The following is a 25,163-nucleotide window of genomic DNA, read 5'->3' as shown; positions in this document are numbered from 1 at the left end:
TTTCCTTTGTTTGGGAAAACGTATTCCTAAATTTAAGAAACCAAAGCACTATGGAAAATAGTATGAAGGTTGTTCAAAAACTAAAAATAACCTGCCACACGATCCAGCAATCCCACTATTGGGTATATATCCAAAAGAAATAAAATCAGCCTGTGGAAAAAACATCTGCACGTCCATGTTTATTGTAGCACTGTTCACAGGAGCCAAGCTTGACAAGACCCTGGGTGACCTAGCAAGACTCTGTTTCAAAAATAAAAAATAAGTCAGGCATGGTGGTGAAATACCTGTAATCACAGCACTTGGGAGGCTGAGACAAGAGAATGGCATGGTTGCAGCCAGCCTCAGCTACTTAGTGAGGCCTTCCACAACTTAGTGAGATTAAAAATAATGCAGTTTAAAAATAAAAAAGAATTAAACTAGGTTGGAGCTTGGAGGTAGAATACCCCTGGGTTTAATTCCCAGTACCACACACACACACACACACACAAAATAGGGCAGGGTGGTGGCACAGGCCTGTAATCCCAGTACTTTGGAGGCTGAGACAGGAGAATTGCAGGTTCAAAGGTAGCTTTGATAACTTGGTGAGGCTCTCAGCAACTCAGCATGCCCTGGGTTCAATACCCAGTACTAAAGAGTAGCCAGGAAATAGAAGTGTCTACAGTGGATTAATGGATAAGGAAAATGTAGCACACCCAATAGAATACTATTTGGCTATTATAATAAGGGAATACTGTCATTTGTGACAACATGGGTGAACCTAAAAGACATTGTGTTAAGTGAAATAAGCCAGGCACAGGAAGGCAAGTATTGTATGATCTTACTCATATACAAAACCGAAGAAAGCTGCTCTCATAGAAGCAGAGAGCAGAACAGTGGCTACCGGAGACTAGGGAAGGGAGGGGAAGAACGGGATGAGGAAAAGTTGGTTGATGGATACAAAGATGTAGTTAGATGAGAAAAATAGAACTGGGCAGGTAGCTCAGTAGTGCTTTCCCAACATGTATGAGGCCCTGGGTTTGGTCCCCAGCACAAAAAAAGTGTAGAAAATCCTTGTCACGGCCATTTTGGGAAACATAATCTTCCCTAAGATGTTAATGAGGAGTTACAGGAGATGAATCATTGCTCACAAAACATTCCAAAGTGCTACTGTCTGAGTGTATTTCTTCTGCAGTCAGTGTATGGCCTTTTGTCTCCAGTTTCTCTCTCATACACATTAAGGCTTCCCTCGGATGTTGTTTATCTGAGGGAAAAACCTCAGACTGGGTTTTTCAATCAGGTTGGAGAAGGAGACAGCCGAAGAACAGACTGGAAGCCCCGCTGGGCTTCAGGAGCGATGTGTTCCCGCCTGGCCTGGCACAGCAGCTACCTGTTGTCATGGTCAGGGTGGAGCCTGGCCCAGCAGACTTGCAGTTCGTTCTCCTGTGGGCACCCAGTCAGCACTATTTGTACCCCTGGCCTCTGTCTACTGCACCGCTGAAGTGGGAGCCCTTCCAGGTTCAGCAACTTCTCAGCCACTGGCTTCTAAGTGTGTTTTACACCTGAACTGCCTAATACAAGAGCCAGTAGCCACCAGGGGAAATTGAAATATTCAAAATTTTTGAGACAGGGTCTTGATATATTGCCCAGGCTGGTCTGGAACTCCTGGGCTCAAGTTACCCTCCTGCCTTAGCCTCCAGAGTAGCTGGGACTATATATACACCATGCCCAGTTGAATATCCAATCTTATTACTGTACAGATGATAAATTCTCCAAGTGTAATGCATGTGTCATGGCTAGTTAGGACACTACTCTTATGCTTCGGACATACAAACTTACCTAGGGGTAAACAGGCATGATATGTGCAACTTACTATTAAATGGTGAAGCAAATAAAGCCTGTGTATATGAGAGAGAGAGAGAGAGAGAGAGAGAGAGAGAGAGAGAGAGAGAAAAGAGAAAACAAATATGGCAAAGTAGTGAAACCAGGTGCTAGACGTAGATGTTAGCTATTATTTTTGCAACTTCTCATAAGGCCTGAAAATTTTCTAAATAAAGGTATTTAAGGGGACAAGGAAAACAGCCTAAATATACAACAATAAAGGAACAGTAAACTAAATTATAACATTGTACATTTACATGGGAAAACATTAAAAAGATTTTTTTTAAAGAAAAGAGTCTTCTAAGCTGGGCACAGTGGCACATGACTGTTATTCCAGTGCTTGGGAGGCTGAGACAGGAGGATGATAGGTTCAAGGCCAGCCTAGTGAGACCTTGTTTCAAAATAAAAAGGGATGGGGGTACAGATTACTGGCATAGCACCCCTAGGTTTAATCCCCATACCACAAAAACAAAAGAAAAAGGGTTTTCTGAAAATGTCTTCTTATAACTATAGCCATTCTATTCCAAAAAAGAAAAGAAAAAAACCCTACTACAGATTAGCCCTCCCCCTTTTCTGCAGTACTGGGGATTGAACCCAGGGGTATTCTACCTCCAAGCTATATCCTCAGCCCTATTTTTTAATTCTTTATTTTGAAACAGGGTCTCACTAGATTGTGGAGGACTTCACTAAGTTTCTTGAGACTGGCCTGGCCACAAAACTACAATCCTCCTGTCTCAGCCTCCCAAGTTCTGGGATTACAAGTATACCCCACCACACCTGGTTATCCTATTCTTTTAAAAACGCAAAAATATGCCAGGTGTGGTGGCACACGCTTGTAATCCCCATGCTTGGGAGGCAGAGACAGGAGGATCGCACAGGTTCAAAACCAGCCTCACTGGCTTAAGAGACCCTGTTTCCAAATACAAATATAAAATAGGTCTGGGAGTGTAACCCGGAGGTAGAAGGGTTTCCAGGAACCCCAGTACCACCAAAAAAAAAAAAAATCTCACATAAAACATGCTAATATATGCAGATCTTTTTTTTTTTCGGGTCTGGGGATGGAACCCAGGGGCATTTGACCTCCCAGCTACACCCCCTGCCCTATTTTTTAATCTTTATTTTGAAACCGGGTCTCACTGAGTTGCAGAGGGCCTCACTAAGTGGCTGAGGCTGTCCGCGAACCGCGATCCTCCAGGTCTCAGCCTCCCGAATGCTGGGATTACAAGCTTGCGCCACCACGCCCCGGCTCATATGCAGATCTTCTTAATGAGGTTTTTTTTTTTTTTTTTTTTTTGGTGGTACTGGGGTTCCTGGAAACCCTTCTACCTCCGGGCTACACTCCCAGACCTATTTTTATAGTTTTTTATTTGGAAACAGGGTCTCTTAAGCCAGCAAGGCTGGCTCCTGCACATCCTCCTGTCTCCGCCTCCCAAGCATAGGGATTACAAGCGTGCACCACCACACCCAGCTCTTAATGAGGTTTGACACCCAGGAGTACCTTCATGTGATCTTTGTTCTTCTGAGAGGAAAAGGAAGAAAAAGGTGATCAGGATAGGGTTCTTAATTAAAGTAGTAAGAGCTATGGATTTTCTTCTCTGAGGGACCCAGTATGTCTGTCCATTGAGTACTGTCCATTGGGTCCTTCTTTTTTTGGAAATCCTATTTGTTTATTCTCTTGAAACATATATGTCCATAAGCAAATTAGTTAAAAACATGTCTCTCTAAATACTAGATAAAGCCAAAGCGACTTGTGAATGAATTTCATTGTGGGCCCAGAACTTGTGCCCTCTGCTTTGGGCAATCTCTCTGCTATTGCCCAAATCACTGCATTGTAGATCCTGTGGGTCTCAGGATTCCTCAGAAAATTGAAAATCCGTTAGTACAATACCTAGGACATTGTAGGTATTCAATATTTTCTGACTGCAACTAAAAATTGAAACACTTAACTGTAAGTATAACCTTACTATAGCAAATAAAACTCAGGTTCAAGATAACATTTGCTGGCGATGGTAAATCCTTTTTATAGATAAATTTTATCCTACATATTTGGTTAAAGGTATTGAAGTCCTTAAAGTTAGGGAGTAAAAAACAAAAAGGGAAGTAAAAAGGTGATCAAAGCAGTGGCACTAACAGTCAACATGGTGTATCTGGCCAGAGAGCAGAACAAAGAGACACAGAAATATATAGAACTAATAACACAAAGTTGTTCCCAGCCAGAGCGTGTGAGCAGCAAGTGCAACATAGCCAAAGCCATTCATTCACATTCACATCACCCTAACTCCAGAAGGCAGTTAAGGATTTAGTCCTACCAGTAAAGTGGTGAGTTAAAGGATGCCTCGTTGTCATGGAAGCAGGAATAGTCAGGTAAAGGTCACACTGTACCCATCTTTGAGGTTTATTGCGGCAAAATGTTTAGTGAACCATCGAAGGGAATGAAGGGAGACCAAAGCCAGTTGTGCTCATAGAACAAATGAGCTGAAAGTGATGGTTCTTGAAAAATGATCACTTTGTATAGCTGAGACCTTCAGCTGGAAAACCTGAAGAAAATTAACATTCAAAGTTAAGAGCCCCCTACCCAGCTTTTATTCTCAGCAGTAAGTTGATTTCATCCAGGAATGTGCTGCTAACAATTCATAACCAATATCCACTATGCATCTACAATGTGCCATACACTGTGCTACATGTTCCCCATCTCATCAGTGAACAATTCTGATTCAATGCTGTCATTTCTATTTCATAGATAAGAGTACCATATTCTATATAATGTTGCTAAGTATCCAGGAAATGCTAGTTGACTCTATTTAAATCTTTTCCAGATGCAATATAGAGTCCTTTTTTTTTTTTTTTTTTTGCAGTACTGGAGATGGAACCCAGGGGCATTCTACCTTCGAGCCCCAGCCCTACTTTTTATTCCTCATTTGAAACCGGGTCTCACTGAGTTGCAAGGGGCCTCACTAAGTAGCTGAGGCTGTCCGCGAACCATGATCCTCCTATCTCAGGCTCCCAAATGCTGGGATTACAAGCGTGCGCCACCATGCCCGGCTTAGAGTCCATTTTAATTTTGTTCTCAAACAGCTCTGCTGAAGCCAAGCTCGGGTCAAAACTATAGGATGGCTGAGAGCAATGGTCAGGGTTGACATCTACCATATGTAAAGAACACTAACTAAAGAAACATTATTGCGTCCAGAAAGGAAACTCTCTAGAGAATGATACTCTCTGAAAGGCAAGCAGCTTCCTCCCAGAAGGATTTATTACAAATAAAATGCTCACTTGAGCACATTATATTAGAAGAATAGGAATAGTAACACAGCAATAACAGCTTTGCCTTCCATTTAACTGCAGAATCAGAAGGAGAAATAAACCTAATTTATACAAAGTCCAAAGCCATGTATCAAGAAAAATCTGCTACCAAGTTGAAGGAAAAGTTCTACTCTACAGATCCAAGGAAAGGTTCAGATATAGGCCCAAGGATGTTCTAGTCTATGATAACGTCAACGTTGTTGGAGAAAGATATGTATGTTGCAAAATTCAAAAGGCCTGTTTTCTGGCTAAAATCACAGGGAAATATTTAACTTCATCATGTGGGAAAATGTTAGAGAGTTGATCATTTATTCCCAACAGTGAGACTATTATATACTGACCTCCATGCTCTAGTAGAGAGAAAGCAACACTGTTACAACTCATATGTTCAAACAGAATCCTAGATCAAGTGAGTCTAAAAATGAAAATAAAAATCACAATGCCAGGCTGGTGGCACATGCTTATATTCCCAGTGCTTGGGATGCTGCTACAGGTTTAAGGACAGCCTCAGCAAACAGTAAGACTCTGATCAACCTAGTGAGATCCTATTTCAAAATAAAAATAAAAATAGGGCTGAGTGTGTAGCTAAGAGGTAGAATGCCCCAGTACCACCAAAAAAAAGAAAAAGAAAATCACAACTACTGATATAACCCTTAGGGAAATATTATGCCATTGCATTAAGCCCAAAGTATTCTATTGGAGGGAATATAAATATAGGCCTGTGTAAATGTAATTGTTTACTATAATTTTATACCATTTGTTACAGCAGAAGGTTTACTCTCGGAGTTAAGATGAGACCATGAACAGGAATGGAGTTCTCTTGGACACATATGAAGGGTATCTACGAGCGGTCATAATCAAACCCAGTTCTGCCAGGAAGAGAACTATGGAGATAAACTAGCCCTCCCTGCCATCAAAGTAAAACAGGCTAACTGGAGATACTTCAATACTACTTTTAATGTCAGCTTACATGACAAAGTAGGAAAGCCTAAGAATACCAGGTGGCCTGTCCACAATTCCCACTAGCACCTTTTTTTGTGGGGCAGGGTACTAGAGACTGAACCCAGGGACATTCTACATCTGAGCTACACCAGCCTCATCTTACTGGGTTGTTGTTTTTTTTTTTTGTGGTACTGGGGTTCCTGGAAACCCTTCTACCTCTGGGCTACACTCCCAGACCTATTTTTCTTATACTTTTTTATTTGGAAATGGTCTCTTAAGCAAGCGCGGCTGGCTTCGAACCTGTGTGATCCTCCTGTCTCCGCCTCCCAAGCACGGGGATGACAAGCGTGCGCCACCACACCTGGCACTTTTTTTTTTTTTTTGAAACAGGGCTTTGCTAAGTTGCTGAGGGCCTCACTAAATCACCTGAACTTGTGATCCTCTTGTTTCAGCCTCCCAAAGATTGGGATATGCCACTATGTCCAGATCCCTAAGCACATTTTTTATAACGTACTAGTCAGTGTGTTTACTGACTATCCATAAACACAAGAAATTCAGGTAAATTGTTAAAATCAAAATTCCAGTTACTAAATGGTCAAGTGTCTGTAATCCCAGTACTTGAGAGGCAGAGACAAGATTACAGGTTTCAGACCAGCCTCAGCATTAGCGAGACTCTCAGTAACCTATCAAGACCTTGCTTCCGAAATTAAAAAGATAAAAATAAAAAAGGCTGAGGGTGTAGTTCAGAGGTAGAAATACCCTGGGTTCAATCCCTAGTACCACAATAAATAGTCAAGGGTACTTTGCACACAACAAAAATGCAGAGAATAACCCTAAGCAGGGGGGAAAGCTCTAGTTCCTACATTACCTATCATACAATTCAAATCATAAAACCTAGCTGGGCATGGCGGCGCACACTTGTAATCCCAGGATTTGGGAGTCTGAGACAGGAGGATCCAGGTTCACAGACAGCCTCAACTACTACTTAGTGAAGTCCTTTGTAACTCAGTGAGACCCTGTTTCAAAATAAATAATAAAACAATATAGGGCTGGGGGTGTAGCTCAGAGGTAAAATGTCCCTGGGTCCGTCCCCAGCACTGCAAAAACAAAAAACAAAAAACAAAAAAACCCCATAAAACCTAGCCAGGCATGGTGGCACACACTTGTAATCTAGGTACTTGGGGGGCTGAGACAGGAAGATCACAGGTTCATGGCCAGCCTCAGCAACTTAGTGAGACCCTGTTTCAAAAAAAATAGGGCTGGGGGTATAGCTCAGAAGTAGAATGCCCCTGGGTTCAATCCCCAGTACTGTCAAAAAGAAATTATAAAACCTTATGTTAGCAATGCTATGGAAAAACTGGTACATTTACATTTTGCTAACAGCTGTGTAAATTAAAGCTATAAAATCTCTCAAAGCTGTTCACATGGTAATTCTTCTAAGAGACAGACACCCTATAGGTAAACTACCAGATTATCTGTTAGAGTCTTAGCTACCCCAAAAGTCACACTCCAGATAGGCAAGGTTTAGTGCTAGTCCCATACATAAGAAGCATCTGTACCACTTAAATGCAAATTAAGAACAATCATTTCTCAGTTCTTAAACTAGGAGTTGGCAAACTTTCTGTGAAGGACCAGAAAGTAAATATTTTTAGTTTTGTGGGGCATACCTTTTCTGGCAAAAAATTCTACTGTTGTGGTGGCACCAAAGACATGGACAATACATAAACAACAGACAAGTCTGTGTTCCAAGCAAATTTTATTTACAAAAACAGGTGCTATCAAAATCCCCAGAGTAAACAACACAAATAATGAGTCCTAATGGAAACTATGAGCTTTAGGTAATAATGATGAGTCAATATTGGCCCATCAATTATAACACTGGTCATTGTCTATTTATCAGTGTCCCACACTGGTCCAGGGTGTTAATGCTGGGAGGCTGTCTGTGTTTTAGGGTGAGGGGTATGTGGGAACTCTCTATATTTTCTGTACAATCTTGCTCTTAACTTAAAGAGATTCTTAAAAATAAAGTCTAGCCAGGTGTGGTGGTGCACACTTGTAATCCCCGCGCCTGGGAGGTGGAGACAGGAGGATCGCACAGGTTCGAAGCCAGCCTCGCTGGCTTAAGAGACCCTGTTTCCAAATAAAAATATATAAATAGGTCTGGGAGTGTAGCCTGGAGGTATAAGGGTTTCCAGGAACCCCAGTACCACAAAAATAAATAAATAAAGTCTATTGTTGCTGGGGCGTTGTGGCGCACGCTTGTAATCCCAGCATTCAGGAGGCTGAGACAGGAAGATTGCGGTTCACAGACAGCCTCAGCTACTTAGTGACGCCCTTTGCAACTTAGTAAGACCCCGTTTCAAAATAAAGAAGAAAAAATAGGGCAGCCCCGTAGCTCGGAGGTCAAATGCCCCTGGGTTCCATCCCCAGACCCGCAAAAAATAAAGTCTATTGTTTAAAAAACAATAACAGAATAAGTGGCAAGGTTATAATTAGACATTCTATCCTAAACCATGGTATTCCTTAAAAGGATTTGCCCAGTATTTAGGAAAAAAAAAAACCAATTTGGCCAACTCTGAGTGAGATTATCACTAAAAGAAAACAACTGAATTCTTGTATTTTTTTTTTAAAAAAGAAGAGCAGTAATGTTTTCTGATTCCAACCAGCAACAAAACTCTAGTTTCCCAAATCCTGCCAATAGTCTGATCAATTTCTCAAAAGCTTAATGGGAGGAAACCAAGCAGACATCAATAGGTCAGCAAATGTAGCTAAGTCTCCTCTTCAAAAGCACACAAAGCATACTCCAGCCTTGGAACAAACACGCAGTGACAACTTTAGATGGCTCAGAGATGTTCTTATCAATCAAGATTACTAGAAACCCAGCCCTCTCAGATCATAAGTGCCCAAAAGGCCAGTTCTTTGTTTAAAGCTAAATACTGACCAAGATACAATTAGCCAAGTTTGCTGCGTTTACCCTCAACAAAACTGTTCTTTTTAAATTCTGAAGAGTTGACTTCTGTCTCTGAACAGGTTGATCTAATTGTTGGCAACCCCTCACAGCAGAAAAACTTCACTGCTTACAGGTCTGTTGGCTTCATTTGTAAAGGTACAAAATAAACACTTGAAAAGCAGAGCAGATTGTTTTTCCTTTCCCTACACAGTCCTTTCAAGAAGTTTTTCATCTTCCTCAGGAACAAAATCACTGCTCACCGCAGTGGTAATCAGGCTTCAAGGAGCAAAATGTCTTTAAAAACTGAGACTTTGCAAGACCGGTCATTTGGAAGGAAGTCAACTTCTCAGTGGGTATCAGAATTTTAAAATACTCGTGAAAAAAAAAAAAAAAAAAACAGAAGGCAACTCAGAACTTAAAACCCCAAGAGTAAGAACAGGAGAATTGGTTGCTGCCTTCTCTATACTTTCTGCACAATTTTGCTCTGAACCTAACAAGACTCTTAAAAATAAAATATTGTAAAAAAAACAACAACAAAAACAAATAGCCGGGCGTGGTGGCACATGCTTGTAATCCCAGCACTTCAGAGGCTGAGACAGGAGGATCGCACAGTTTCTAAGCCAGCCTCAGCTACTTAGTGAGGCTCTCAGCAACTTAGTGAGGCCCTGTTTCAAAATAAAATACAAAACGGGTCTGGGGGTATAGCCCAGAAGTAGAAGGCCCCTGGGTTCCAGCCCTAGTACCATAATAATAATAATAATAATAATAATAATAATAATAATAATAATAAGTGGCCAGGCTATAGTTAGACATTTTATCTTAAAACTGTGGTGTTCCTTAAAAGGATTTCCCCAATATTTAGGGAAAAAAGAATTTGGCTAAATGCTCTGAGGTTCATAGAGCCAGTATGATTAGGGTAGAAATTAAAATATGAGGCTTTGTGGCAAGATGCAGAGGGTGGTTAAACAACCTAGTTTCTGGTGGTTTTATCTGGGGGATGCTCTACTTAAATGTGGGGACATTACAGACGTTTAAGCTTATATAACAATGGACCAAATTAAAATGACATAATGTTTAATGACCCCTGTATAGAGGAACTGCCATTCATGGAGTTCCCGCCCTGTCTGTGCAGAGCAAACCTTGAAGAAGCTGAGCGAGGTTATAAGCACCCTCCTTTGGGCAAGAGATGATTTATGATGAAACAAAAGACAGGAGCCAATAACTTGACTATACGTGATGCTGTGCAAAAGTCACTGCGACAGAAAACTAATGGACAGTAAGTCTGCGGGGAGGGGATAAAAGTGGTTAATGAAAGACCCAGATGTGGACATAATAAAGCTGGAAGAGGAAAAGTCCAAATGAAAATGAGAATAATCTCCTACCAACTCATTCAATATTCAGAAGGTTCTATTATAATTTATGTCTATAATTTATGGCATAATACCCCAAGTTCTCCTTTTCTCATATCACTAAGAGTACTTCTTTTTGAAGTGCTGGGAAAGCCAGAACTCAAATTTGTGCAGAGATACAAGGAGCCACCATAACATAACTGACAAAGACAATGGACTACTCCAAAAGCCAGAGATTTACAGAAAAAAAATGGAACAAAACATGTAAAAGTTATATTAAGGGATAAAATAAATGTTTATTCTGATATTTCCATTGTCTGTCATTGTCTGAAGCCACACTGGCCAATAAAAATATGTGAGCTACATATATAATTTTAAATTTCCTAGTAAGCCACATTAACATAAAAAAACAAAAATTTTATATATTATTTAACCCAACATATCATTTCAACTTGTAATCAATATAAAATGTGTTGCAGCCGGGTGTGGTGGCACACGCTTGCGGTCCCGGTACCTGGGAGGCTGAGACAGGTGGATCGCACAGGTTTGAAGCCAGCCTCAGCTAATTGGTGAGGCTCTCAGCAACTTAGAGAGACCTTGTTTCCAAATAAAATATCAAATAGGTCTGGGAGTGTAGCTCGGAGGTAGAAAGCCTCTGAGTTCCATCCCTAGCACCACAAAATAAAAAAGAAAAAGAAAAAATAAATAAAATGTGTTGCTGCGCGTGGTGACACACACCTATAATCCCAGTACTTGGCAGGCTGAGACAAGACAATCACAGGTTCAAAGTCAGCCTTGGCAATTTAGCAGAGGCCCTCAGCAACTCAGTGAGACTCTGTTTCAAAATGAAAAATAAAATATAGCTGGAGGTGTAGCTCAAAACTGTAATGCCCTGGGGTTCAAACCCCAGTATCAAATAAATAAATAAATAAATAAATAAATAAATAAACTAGAATGTATTTATATACCATTTTAAAATTTATTACCTGAAATACAGTGTGTATTTTATACTTATAACACATCTTAATTCAGAGGCTAAATTTCTCTCAGAAATAACTGACCTACAATTACATTTCACAAAATTTAAAGTTCATAAGTTACATTCACATATAAAAGTTGTGGGGGTTTTTTTTGCATGTTTGTGTGTGGTACTAGGGATGGAATCCAGGGGCATTATAACTCTGAGCTACACCCCCAGAGCTATTTTATTCTTTTTATTTGGAAACAGGGTCTCACTAAGTTGCAGAGAGCCTCACTAAGTTGCTGAGGCTGGCCATGAACCTGCCATTCTCCTGTCTCAGTCTCCCAAGTACTGGGATTGCAAGTGTGCACTACCACACCCAGCTTAAAAGTTATTTTAAACACATTTGAAAGCTAACTTAATTATCAATTTTATTTGATTATTTATTTATTTATTTATTGTAGTGCTGGGGAAGGAATCCAAGGCCTCTCCCATGCTGGGCAAGCGCTTGACCACTGAGCCACATTCCCAGCCCAAATATCAATCTTACACTTAAATTCAGTCAGTCCAGTTCCTCACCTACACTTGCCTCCAGAGGCTCGTGTGGCTGGCCATACTCATGTGGTCACCATACTGTACAAAGCTCTAAAGAAATGAAACAATGATTGTAAAGCTAGCCACTATTAAAATCTAATTATTAAAAGAAATATGGCAAAGCAAAGCAAAAAATATATAATATGAAATAAAAATAAGGGATTAGAAAACAAAACCCAAAGCCAGGTGTGGTGGCGCATGCTCGTAATCCCCGTGCTTGGGAAGCTGAGACAGGAGGACCACGCAGGTTCAGAGCCAGCCTCAGCTGGCTTAAGAGACCTTGTTTCCAAGTAAAAAATATAAAATAGGTCTGGAAGTGTAGCCTAGAGGTAGAAGGCCCCTGGGTTCCATCCCCAGTACCACCACCAAAAAAAAAAAAAAACAATGCCAGGTGTGGTGGTGCATGCTTGTAAACCCAATAGTTGGGAGGCTAATAGGAGGATGGTAGGTTTTAGACCAACCTTGGCAACCTAGTGAGGCCCTCCGAAATTTAGTGAGACCCTGTTTCCAAATAAAAAGAATAAAATAGGGCTGGGGTGTACCTCAGAGGTAGAATGCCCTTGGGTTCCATCCCCAGGACCACACACACAAAAAGCAAATTCCAGATGCTTAGCATCACAGATGACAGATATGTCAAATCAATCCATCTACAAAGGCTAAATTTATCACACAAAAGGATTGATTCACAGAGCAAAGCCCAACTTCACACTACATACAGAGTCATATTTAAAACAAAGTAATTCAGAAACACTGAAGATAAAAGTATACAGTATTGTACCAGAGATGAGCATGGTGGCACACACCTGTAATCCCAGTACTTCAGAGGCTGAGAAAGGATCACAGGTCTGAAGCCAGGCTCAGCAACTTAATGAGGCTCTCAGCAATTCAGCAAGACTCTGTTTCCGGATAAAAATAAATAAATAAGGGCTGGGAGTATAGTTCAGAAGCCAGATGCTCCAGAGTTCAATCCCCAACACCACACACAAATCAAACAATGTTGTACTAGAAAATATAAACAAGAAAATAGGAAACTGGATCTCAGTGTCAAATAAGGTTGAATCCTAGCCAAAAGCATTCAACTAGTAAAAGGGAGGAACTCTCTAATGCTAAAGGACACATCTCCCAAGGAGGACATTGCAGTTAATAAGCATAAAACATAATTTTAAAGGGTCATAAAACAAAAATTGGAGCCAGGTGTGGTGGCCCACACCTTTAGTCCCAGTACTTGGGAAGCTGATACTGGAGGATTACAGGTCCGAGGACAGCCTCAGTAAGTAGTGAGACTCTCATCAACCTAGTGAGACCCTCTTTCAAAGTAAAATAGGTCTGAGGGCATAGCCCAGAGGTAGAAAGCCCCTGGCTTCCATCCCTAGTGTCACAAAAATAAAAAATAAAACAAAAACTGTAAGAGTTATATGAAGTAGAATCATATTATTAGGAGACTTGAACTTCTCTCATGTTTGACCCATGACAAATCAAATGAATAAAAGAAGTAAACATAGCAGGCATGGTGGTACAAGCCTGTAATCTCAGTGTTTTGGAGGCTGAGACAGGAGATTTGCAGGTTCAAGGCCAGCCTTGGCAACTTTTGGAGAGAGACTCTGTTTCAAAGTAAAAAATAAAATAGAGCTGAAGGTGTGGCTCAGAGGTAGAATGCCCTTGAGTTCAGCCCCTAGTACCACAAAATAAAGCAGAACAAAGGTATACAAAACCTAAATAACATAGTTATGGCCAATTTGGTAAAATAAACTCTGCATCCTGAGAAGACAGTGTAACCTTCCTTTTGCTGCTCAAGGAGCACTCACAGGAAATGAGCATATACTGGGCTACAAAATAAACATCAATAAACTAGAGAATGACCCACAGATCACTCTTTGATAACAGTGCAATAGAATTAGACATACTTAATATGCACAGCACACATAGACTGGAAATGTTAAGACTCTGAAACAATCCTTAGTCCACAGAAAAATAAAAAGTTGAAGATGCAGAAGGGCTGAGGGAAGCATCGGATGTGCACATCAACTGCTAATGTGGTGATCAGAAGAACTGAAATAAACAACACAACAGAAAAAGGACTATACGATTAAAAATAAGCCTGAGGAGATCAGGAAATATTAATAACAGCAACATAGACATCAATAAATTAGAAAACAGAGGTAGGCATGGTGATGCACATCTGTAATCCCAGTACTTGAGGAGGCTGAGACAGGAGGATCACAGGTCCAATATCAGCCTCAGAAACGTATGGAGGCCCTCAGCCACTTAGTGAGACTATTTCAAAATAAAAAGTAAAATAGGGCTGGGAGTGTAGCTCAGAGGTAAAATGCCCTTGGGGTTCAATTCCAAGTTTCAAAAAATAACTAGAAAAGAAAAGCCATAAAACTAAAAAAGTTCAACCAAACAAATCATCAGTTAACCTAATCAACAACGGTGTAGGGAAAACAAACACAAAATTAAGAAATAAAAGAAAAAGAAGCACAGGGAAATTGAGACCGTAAGAGGCTGCTGTCTCAGCTATCCAGATTGACTTAAAACCTCCACAACTAGTATAATTTTCTTGAAAATATCTCAAAATAGACTCTGAGAGAGACAGAAAACCTATACAGATCAATAATAAAGAATAAAGTTGTCAAAGAGCAATATTTCCCCCAAACACATTAGGCTTAAAAAGTTTCATATGGAATTCTACCAAATCTTTTTCTGTGTGTGGTACTGAGGTTCCTGGAAGCCCTTTTACCTCCGGGCTACACTCCCAGCCCTATTTTTATATATTTTTTATTTGGAAACAGGGTCTCTTAAGCCAGCGGGGCTGGCTCCGAACCTGCGTGATCCTCCTGTCTCCACCTCCCAAGCGCGGGGATTACAAGTGTGTGCCACCACGCCCGGCTGTACCAAATCTTTAAAGAACATATAATTCAAAGAATAAATTGGTGTTAGTACAGAAAATGGAAAAAATATCTTTCTGAAACAAGCATGAGTTTGCTAAGAAAACTTAAGAGCCTGTACATACATACGCACATCCACAGGCAAATAACACATGGATATCAATATAATAAACCCAGGAAATCATTAAACTAGTCTATATTCTATTTCTCTTTCTCTATGTGTGTGTGTGTGTGTGTGTGTGTGTGTGTGTGTGTGTGAGAGAGAGAGAGAGAGAGAGAGAGAGAGAGAGAGAGAGAAAAAAGAGACACACACACACACACACACACACACACACTCTGAGGATTGAACCCAAGGGCATTCTACCTCTGAGATATACCCTCAGCCCTTTCTTATGTTTTAAATTTTTATTTGTTTCCTTTTGGTACTAAGAATTAAAAGCAGAGGCATTCTATCTCTGAGCTAACCCCCAACCCAATTTCACTTTTTATTTTCAAACAGGGTCTCCCTAAACTGCCTTGTCTTAAACTTGCAATCCTCTCTCTCAGCCTCCCAGTACTAAGATTCCTGGCAAGCGCCACCACTGGCCGGTTTAAACGTTTTTATTTTATTCTGAAACAGGGTCTTGCTGAGTTACCTAGCACTGGCCTCAAACCTATGATACTCTTGTCTCACCCTCTCAAGTCCTGGGATCTCACGCATGCATCACTGAGCCTGGCTTATTCTCTCTACTTCTGTGTATGTTTAAAACTTCCCGTATTAGAGCTAAAAATAAAGAAATGTTTAGCCGTGGCTTGCAACTGTAATCTCAGTACTTTAGTAGGAGGATTTCAGGTCCAAGGCCAGCCTCAGCAACTTAGCAAGACCCTTAAGCAACTTAGTGAAACCCTATTTCTAAATGAAAAATAAAATAGAGATGGGGGGTATGCCTTAGAGGTAGGAAACCCCTCCCTTGTGTTTAATCCCCAGTACCACAAAACATAAAGAAATGTTTACTCTGGGAGAAAACATTTCTATCCAGATACCATTTGTCACTTATCAAAAGTTTGACAACACTATGGTAAAAGATAGGAAAACAGGCACTCTCAGAAACTTCTAGTGAGAGAGTAAACAGACAACCTCTATGGAAGGCAATGTTCATCAAAATTACAAATGCACATCACCGTCGATGTAACAATCCCATGTTTAGGAATTTGTGCTATATACACTCAGACATGCATGAAATTACAATGCACAGGAAAAACTGGTTGTCACAGCAAAGGCTGGAAACAACCTGCTAGCCTTCAATAGGGGGTGGCTAATTATACTATACCCATGCAATCAAGTTCTCAGAAGCCATAAAAAGATAAAGGAAGTTTTGTAGGTACATATATGGAAAGCTCTCTAGTATATTAAGTTTAAGAAACAAAGTACAAGCTGGGCTCTGCAGGGAGGACTGCAGGTTCAAGGTCAGTTATAGAAACTTAGCAAGATCCTGTTTCAAAATAAAAAATAAAATAGGGCTGGGAAGGTAGTTTACCTTTAAGGGTAAGACATCCCTCAGTTCAATTCCTAATAATACACATACACAACAAAGTAGAGATAAAGATATACGCTTCCATTTATGCAAAAAGGGAGGTTAGTGAACAGAAGTAGGCTTTTCTGCCTATATGCTTCGGCATCTTTTTAATTAGGAACAATATGACTGAAATCTCAGGCCAAAAAAAATTTTTACTTAAAAAAAAAGTCCTGCCCTGTGTAATGTATTATATTAGTGCCTTTATAAACCAATGGCCCATTCAAAACACTTATTATTCCTGCTATACTTTCTGGGTGGCAGGCCTTATTTCCAGAAAAGGCTGGGTTCCCAAACTTTTATTATTTTAAAGGGCCTAGGGAAATACTGTACATAGATGAAAGGAAGAGGACTGTAGATTAGACAGAAGAGCACCTAATCAGAGGTATTTAACCCTTATGATGCTTTAGAATGTCCAGCTGACCTTCTAAAAATACCAATGCCCTACAGCCCACCCCCAGACCACTGACATCAGAAATTCAGGGCATGCTGCCCTGGCCTGAAAATCTCAATGCTTTAAAATAATGTATCTCAAAAGAGAACCCAGATGACCTCTTGCTCCCCCGGGGGACATTTGACAATGACTGGAGACATGTGTGGCTGTCAGAACTTGGGGTGTGGGATATGCTGCTGGCATCTAGTGGGTAGAGGTGAGAAATGCGTCAGTCTCTCGCAATGAACAGGACAGTCCCCTACAGCAACTAGCTGGCCTAGAATGTACGGAGCTGAGGTGGCAAACTCTGCTTTAAAATAAAATCATTCCAACTTATATGAGTGGCATTGAAATCTGCATATAATTGTATTTAAAATCAGCCGGCCATGGTGGCTCACACTTGTAATTCAAGTGCTTGGGAGGCTGAGACAGGAGGATCGCACAGGTTCAAAGCCAGCCTCAGCTACTGAGTGAGGCTCTCATTAACTTAGTGAGACCCTGTTTCCAAATAAAGTATAAAACAGGTCTAAGAGTACAGACCGGAGGCAGAAAAGCCCCTGGGTTCCACCCCCAGTACCACAAAAAAAAATAATAAATTAAAATCAAATGGACTAGAAGGCTACATATCAAATTACTGATAGTGTCTCTAGCAGGAGACTGGCATTAGGGGTGATGACTTAAAGGGGCCTTTACCTTTACTTCTTATGTTTATGCCTTAAAAAGCTCGGAGCATAAAAAATAAACTCTGTTAGTGATACAAAGAGTAAAATCATTGCTTCTGAAGTAACAGCCAGTTTCAGTCTTTACTCTTAAACATAGGAATTTACTATTTACTAATGTGGGATATATTGGCATAAGAAAGCTAGAAACTATAATTTGCACTTTGGCCACAGAACATTCAGTTTATTTGTTGACACGATTATAAAAAATACTGTACAAAATAATTCTTTGTACATCCTTTCTCTGGCTAAAGCATATATAACATTTTTTTTGTAAAGTACCCAAGGAGAATGGCACAAAGTTCACTAACAAATGGAGCCTGTGAGCCAATGCAGTCCATCCAACTAATTGGTTTATATCATAGGTTGTCTAAAATATATACTGAACTGGTACCAATCAGCTGCTCCTTCCGGAGCCATTCATGTACCAGGATTTTACCACAGTCCCCATCTGGCTGTTTCCATTCATTCACCTGCCACTCCCCACCTGGTCCAAGCATTTGAGCTGCCCCCCACTCTGCAGTTTCCTCCAGTCACACAGGGATATAATGTCTCTTTACTCCTCTCTCTCCTGCCCTATACAATTATGCCCACATCACCTGCTAAAACAGAACTTCTATCAAGAGACAAAACTAAGAGAAAAGTAGAAGTAGAGATGGCTTTCCTGTGTCAACTCTTCAGTCTCACGTCATTACAGGTAGGCACATTGCCACCCGATTTCTCTCTGGCTGTTATAAATAAGTTTCTAGCAAATTTAACAACAATTACATATACAGTTCCTCTGTGTGCATCCTTATAAGGAAAAGACTTTAATTATTATGCTTCTCTCATGATCACAGATGAGTGAATCCCTCTACCCCTTCCAAACAGGAAACATCGATCAGAAGATCTAGTAATATTTTTTTAAAAATTCACCCCTTTCCCTTTGAAATTACAATAATATGGTTTTGGAGCTGTGCTTTAGGATTATTGGATATAATCCATACTCTTTATTAATGAAGAAAATGAGCCCCAGTGAGGTTCAGTCACTAAGCCAAGGCCACACTCTGAGCCAGTGGCAGAAAGAATTAGAACATTCGTTTCCTGATACTGGCCCCATAGATTTTCCACTATAACATTATCCCCTGCTGTGGTTTTCCTACTTAAATAACATCCTTGCCAAGACACCTATTAACATGGGTAGACACTAGCTGTTATAGAAATAAACTAACTGAAAATTCAGCCGTACTATTACAGCTATCACAAAGTTTAAGAGTGGGAGGAATTGGGATTTGTTTCTGGATTTTTCTTCCTTTTGATGTGAATTAATCTGTACCAGTTTACCCTTACAAAAGGTTGATACCTTCAGAATAATCTTCTCTAAACCATAAATTAGACACAGAAAATATGCTGCTATAGCAAGAGCAACATTTTTATTCTAAACTTAGAAATCAGGGCCTGCCTCAAACCTCTAAAATTTTACAAGTAGCCAGAGATGGTAAAGTCCAACTATTGGTTAGCTTTGGGGAGTGAAATATAAGATTCAAAGATCACCACCTCACCAAATTTTTACTTTCATCATCAGTCTCTGGCAATAAAAACTTTATTTGGTCTCAACTTTTACCGATTCCTCTTTTCCTATCCCAACTTTGATAGGGGATACTGGGGATGGAACCCAGGACATTCTAACTCTGAGCTACATCCCCAGCCCTATTTTATTTTTTATTTGGAAACAGGGCCTAAGTTGCTGAAGCTGGCCTCGAACCTGTGATCTTCCTGTCTCCGCTTCCCATGTACTGGAATTAAAGGTGTGTCCCTCCATGCCCTTGCCAACTTAAGGTATGAACCACAGGTGGTGATACACGCTTGTAATCTCAGTACTTGGGAGGTTGAGACAGGAGGATCGCAGGTTCCCAGCCAGCCTCAGCTACTTAGTGAGGCTCTTCTCAACCTAATGAGACTGTTTCAAAATAAAGAATAAAAAATAGGGCTAGGGATATTGCTTGGAGGTAGAATCGCCCCTGGGTTCAACCCCCCCCCAGTACCACACACACACACACAAGTATGAACATCACATTTTGCATATCAGGTCTTACTGGAATGTTCTACCGACTGGGTAATTGAGTTTTTAGACCCAACTGACAGCATCTCTCAACATCTACCTAAAATTCATTAAACGAACAAACGCCCTATTATTTTTACTTGGGAGCTTAGAACATCTTTGCTGATCGGTTTTACTTTTCATCAGGAATGCGGAGTTCCATTCTGATACCTGGGTGCCCGCTTTCTGTTTGACTTTCAGGTGTTTAACAACTGCATTCAGCCACAGTTGGAACAGCATCCTCTGGGGACACATGATCCAGTTAACAGAAGGTGGTACAATCTATGTCCAGCTCGGCTAGGCCTAAGGCAGGTTGGAGACACAGGTTTTCTTCGCTCCCACCTCAATCTGTTTGAGCTGCCTTTTAGCCCACCCCAGGGGGGAAAGTGGATGGGACCCCAAAAGAGAGGAGCAAGGAAAGGTGCTAGCAACAAAGCTGCAGTTGTTATCGACCCTGCCTTGATCCTAGGAGCCCAACCTGTCCCCTCTTCCCCAGCATCAAGGTCTGCGCAGTTCAGGCCTCTGGCTGCTTTAATATAACGCGATGAAGACTACGGTTCAAGTCCTGCCACTCCAGCTACGCAGCAACACCTTAGAGCAGAAAAGGAACAAAATGCCATTGTATAATTTGCACAACCTCTAGGTGTTTCTAAACTGCTCTTACCCAACCCCTCCCCCAACCTAAAAACAAAAACATTGCAAAGCCGTTCACATTTCTTTCGGAAGTTTTAAGGGTGGCGAGGTTTGTTGTCAAGTAGATTTGAAGTTAATGGTGGCAGGTTTGGGGGATTCCCGGCTGGGATGAGGGTCCTTGGATGCAGTTTCTGGGTCTTCGGGATTGCCTTCAGCTGGGTGTGAGGGCACCAGGCCCTGCCTCTCCGCACCCCGAAATTGAAGCCTGGAGGAGAGCTCCCGGGCATCCCCTAGCCCCGCCTGCTGTTCCCACGGACTTTGCCCCGAAGCTCTGGAGACCCGGGAGATGTCCCGGGATGGCGGCGCCCCTGCAACCTGGGGCCCAGGGCGCCGGTGACCCCGCACTCACCAAAGTCCAGGAACTGTTTGATGGAGAGCGGCGATGGCGAGAAGCGCGAGTAGCGCTCGATCTGGTTGGGCACTGGCTGCTTCAGCAGCCACTGGAACAGCCGCATCCTCGCCGGAGAGACGGGCAGACCGGCGGAGACGTAAGGACGGCCGCGAAGGCCAGCACAGCTGAGCCGCGCGGACCCGGCGCGTTCGCTCGGGGGCACCTCGGCCTCGCTCTCGGCCTTGGCGCCGCAAGCGCAGCCGCCCCAGCCGCAGCAGCAGCTCACCGGCCACTGCCGGCCGCCCGCGGCTCCCCGAGGCCCCGCCCAGGAGGGCGGAGTCAGCCGGCGCACGTACACGGCGCGCGAGGGGCGCGGGGGGCGCCGGGGCACGCGGCCGCACGCGCGCGTCGCTGATTGGCGGGCGCCGCCTCCCATGCTTTCCTAAGCCCTGCCGCTGCTGCTGAGCCTCCCTCCCTCCCTCCGCAGTGGGACTCAGCCGGGGCTAACCTGCGTAGCCTTTCATGGCTCCGCCCCCCACCCCCCGCCAGGTTCGCCAGGGGCCAAAAGGTACCGAGGAGGGCACCGATTGCCAAGGATGGATTCTCTGCGCTGTTCCAGGCCTTTCTCAGCCAGAGGCGCCTCTTCCGGGAGGCCTTCCCTGGATCAGCTGACTGTCGCACTTTCCAGCAGCGGTCCTGGCATCTTGACACCCCCCCCCCGTACTTAGGATGGAACCCAGAAGCATTCTGCCTCCGAACTACACCCCAGTCCTATTTTTTATTCTTTATTTTGAAACAGGGTCTCACTGAGTTGCAAAGGGCCTCGCTAAATAACTGCGGCTGGCCGCGAACCGCAGTCCTCCTGTCTCAGCCTCCCAAATGCTGGGATTACAAGTGTGTGCCACCACGCCTGGCAATGACACTTTTGATGTTCACATTCTGGTCAGCCCGTCATTCTAATGGATGTTTCATGCCCTCCACCACTAGCACCACCTTGGGCAGGATCAAATGTTAGGCTCACTGTTTTCTGTTTCATGCTTGCCTTCAGCCTTGGACAAGATGGATTGTAATGTCACTGTCTCTGTTTCCTGGTCTCCGGCATCCCGCCCCCACTCCCGTGAACACCTTTGGACAGGATTGGTAGGTCACTGACTCTCTTTTGTGGCCGTTCACCCCTCGTTCCCACCTGGGCCAACACCTTTGGACAAGATTGCTAGGACACTTGTATTTCACCCCACACTCACACTTCCACCACTGGACATGATCTTTTGGAAAGGTTTCCTTTCCACCATTTACCCTCCAACGCCCTTGCACATGGTTAATTATAAAGTCACTGGTTCTCTATTTTAGGCCCTCTACCACTTCTACTAACTCCCCTTGAAAAAGATCAAATATGAGTAAGGTCACTGACACTATCTTTCATACTCCTCACCACCATACAGGATGCCAGTTCGGTTTTGTTTTACCACTAACACCACCACTTTGGGACTGGGCTTTCACTGTTGGGTATTCTTTGCCTTCATAAGAGTGAACTTGAATTCAAAGCTCAGTAAATTAAATCATTTTCCTAATGCAAATGCATGAAATGCTTAGCTTACTGTAACCATTTCCACCAAATCACCTAGCTTTTCTATGTCCCAGTTATTTTAATGTCACATGGAGACATCTGCTTTCCGTCTCTGGCATTCAAATGAAATAAATCACATCTGGTAAAAACATAAGGTATTGTACTTCTTTTGTACAGAAATACATGTGTTTTGTCTAATAGTTTCACAATATCTGGCAAAGTTGAGAAGCTAAAGTCGTGGTGGTGGTTATCAGAGAGTTTTTTGAGAGATACACATCTTGAACTTTTTCCAGTTCTTTATGCATGCTAAGTTCTTATGCAGGCCCCATTCCCAGTGGCTGCTGAAGTGAAATTTCTGGGTCAACAGTGCCTGGGAGCTTGTTAGAAATGCAAACTCTTTGACCCTGCTGTAGCCCTCCTCAATCAGGCACTCTGGAAGTGGTGCCCAGAAATCTGTGTTTTTACAAGCTTTGGGGGTTTTAAAGACATGGCCTCAAATTCTTTGATACCCTTCCTCTTCCTCCCTTCCTGAGGGAGCTTAATTTGCCTCCCCTTGAGTGTGGGCTAGACTTACTGCTCACTTCTAAAAGACAGAAAAGAACAAGAAGTGATGAGATCACACTTCTGAGATTAGTTTATCAAACAACTGGGGTCCCATGAAATGCCTGACCAGTACTCCTCAAAGCTATCAGGGTCATGAAAGACAAGGAAAGTAAAAATAAAAACTCACAGCCAAGAGGCCCCTAAGGAGATAGGATAACTAAACATAATGTGTTATCCTGCATGGGATTCTAGAACAGAAAGGGGGATATTGGGTTAAAACTCTGAATAAAGTTTGGACTTTGGACCAAACTTGTTTAAAAATCATGTATCAATATTGGTTCATCAATCAGGCATGGTAGAGCATGTCTATAATCCTAGTACTGGGGAGGCCGAGACAGGAAGATCACAGGTCCAAAAATAGCCTCAGCAACCTAGAGAAACCCTGTTTTAAAACAAAAAAATAAAGTAGGGCTGGAGGTGTAACTCAGGTGGAATACCCCTGAGTTCAATCAGTCCCCAGTACCACATACACATTCACACACACACACACACACACACACACACACACACACACGAGCTGTCATGTTGGCTCATGTCTGCAATTCCAGCTACTCAGGAGACTGAGGCAGGAGAATTGCAAGGTTGAAGCCAGCCTGGACAATTGAGTGAAATCTTGTCACAAATCAAACAGGGCTGGGGATGTATCTCAACAGTAGAGCATTCGCTCAGCATGTGTGAAGCCCTAGGTTTAATCCCCAGCACCACAAACAAATACATATAATGCATTTGTGAATTGTAGTAAGTGTGTCATACGAATACTCCTTGCCTTCTCCCCGGCCCATCCTTTCTCTTTCTTGTCTTCTCATCAGAAGCTCTCTGTAGCTACCTCCAGTGCTGAGACGATCCTGTGGAAAAGCCCACCCAAGCAAATGTGGAAGCAAATCCGTCCCCTGTGGAGCCTTGAGATGACATGGCTCCGACCAAAACCTTGATTGACATCTCAGGAGAAACGAGGAGGCAAAACCACTTAGCTCAGCAGCTCCTGGACTCTTAACTCCTAGAAACTCTCAGTTTGTTGTGATAAATGTTCACTGCTTCCAGCTGTTAAGTTCTTGGATCATTCGTTACGCAGCAATAGTTAACTAATAGACAAGGCCTCCGGGTGATTCTGATGCTTTGCTTGGGCGTAAAAACCGAAGGCCTAGGCTGTGTGTGCACTCCAACCCAAATCCCTACCCCTCCTAGCGAATGCCTCACAGCTCCACATAATCACCTAAACATCGAGAGGGGCCTTTCCTGACCAGAAGGCCTATTTGTTTCCCCTGCCACGTGGCTTGCTGATTCTCTGTACCTCCCACCATAGCCCTCCAAACACTTTGTTATCATTTAATTATAACAGTGGACTTGAGCAGCAGCCAGCATGCACACCAGTCACTATGTTGGTTTACGCCAAAAGTGTATTAAACAGATAAAAACCAACGAAAATAACAAAACCTGCCACAAATCACATTCCTTTTCGGCAGCTCTAAACGGGGGGAACAAAGGCAGTGGTAGCTTCCTAATTGAAGTAATTGAAACAATAGTAATTGGTCACTATTAATATGTGGGCACTGTAGCCAGGTGCATGCTTTTAATCCCAGCATTTGGGAGGCTGAGACAGGAAGATTGTGCAGGTTCAAAGCCAGTCTCAGTTACTTAGGCCCTTTGCAACTCAGTGAGACCCTGTTTCAAAATAAAGAAAAAAAATAGGGCTGGGGGTATCGCTCGGAGGTAGTATGCCCCTGGGTTCCATCTCCAGTACCACAAAAATATGTGGACACTGAATTGATAATAATGGACACTGTGTTAAATCATAATATGATACAGACAAAACCCAATGTTTAAAGCACAGTGGAATGGATGAGAAAAAAGAACCTCAGATTACCTCATCATCAATCACTAAGATCTTGTTGCAAAAGACCTCCACCATCACTAGACTGGGCCACGAGAGGCTGTTAGCCCTCTTTTTCTCCTCTTTCCCTCTTCCCTCTCATCTGACATTTCTGAGCACCTAGCGTGTGCTCTGTGAATGTACCTATGTTGTCTCTTCACAGTAAATATGATAAATAACCTCATTTTGCAGGTGGATGAACCGAGGCACAGCGGGGTTCAAATGATCCAAGTGTGCCCAGCTCGTACGTGACAACCTAGATTCAAGTCTAGTCTCTAGACTCTCAATTCCGTGTCCTCTTATAATATCAGCTACCTTTAAAAAAATAGACCTTATTTTTGGGTGTGTTATAATTTTACATTATATTGGGGTACCGAGTGTCAGAAAAATACAGGCTCATAGCTTTTGATGCCCTCCTGACTGGGTCCCTCCTCTTTCTTCATCTTTATTTCTTAAAGCACTTTTAGGTTCAC

At 42.3% G+C, this 25,163-nt stretch overlaps 1 protein-coding gene across 1 annotated transcript in view; it reads right to left on the bottom strand.

The window, feature by feature from the left end:
* PDK3 (pyruvate dehydrogenase kinase 3) overlaps positions 1-20,861 on the bottom strand; it is an 84,044-nt gene extending 63,183 nt beyond the window's left edge. Inside the window, exon 1 of the mRNA XM_080718649.1 lies at positions 20,669-20,861. Coding sequence (XP_080574775.1) covers positions 20,669-20,774 — 106 coding nt within the window. The 5' untranslated portion in view covers positions 20,775-20,861. The remainder of the gene's footprint in view (positions 1-20,668) is intronic.
* Positions 20,862-25,163: the final 4,302 nt, after the last annotated feature.

Source organism: Muscardinus avellanarius, assembly GCF_963383645.1.
Source record: "Muscardinus avellanarius genome assembly, chromosome: X".
NCBI lineage: Eukaryota > Metazoa > Chordata > Mammalia > Rodentia > Gliridae > Muscardinus > Muscardinus avellanarius.
The sequence above is the reverse complement of the archived record's forward strand: the minus strand, read 5'-3'. Positions and strand labels throughout refer to the sequence as shown.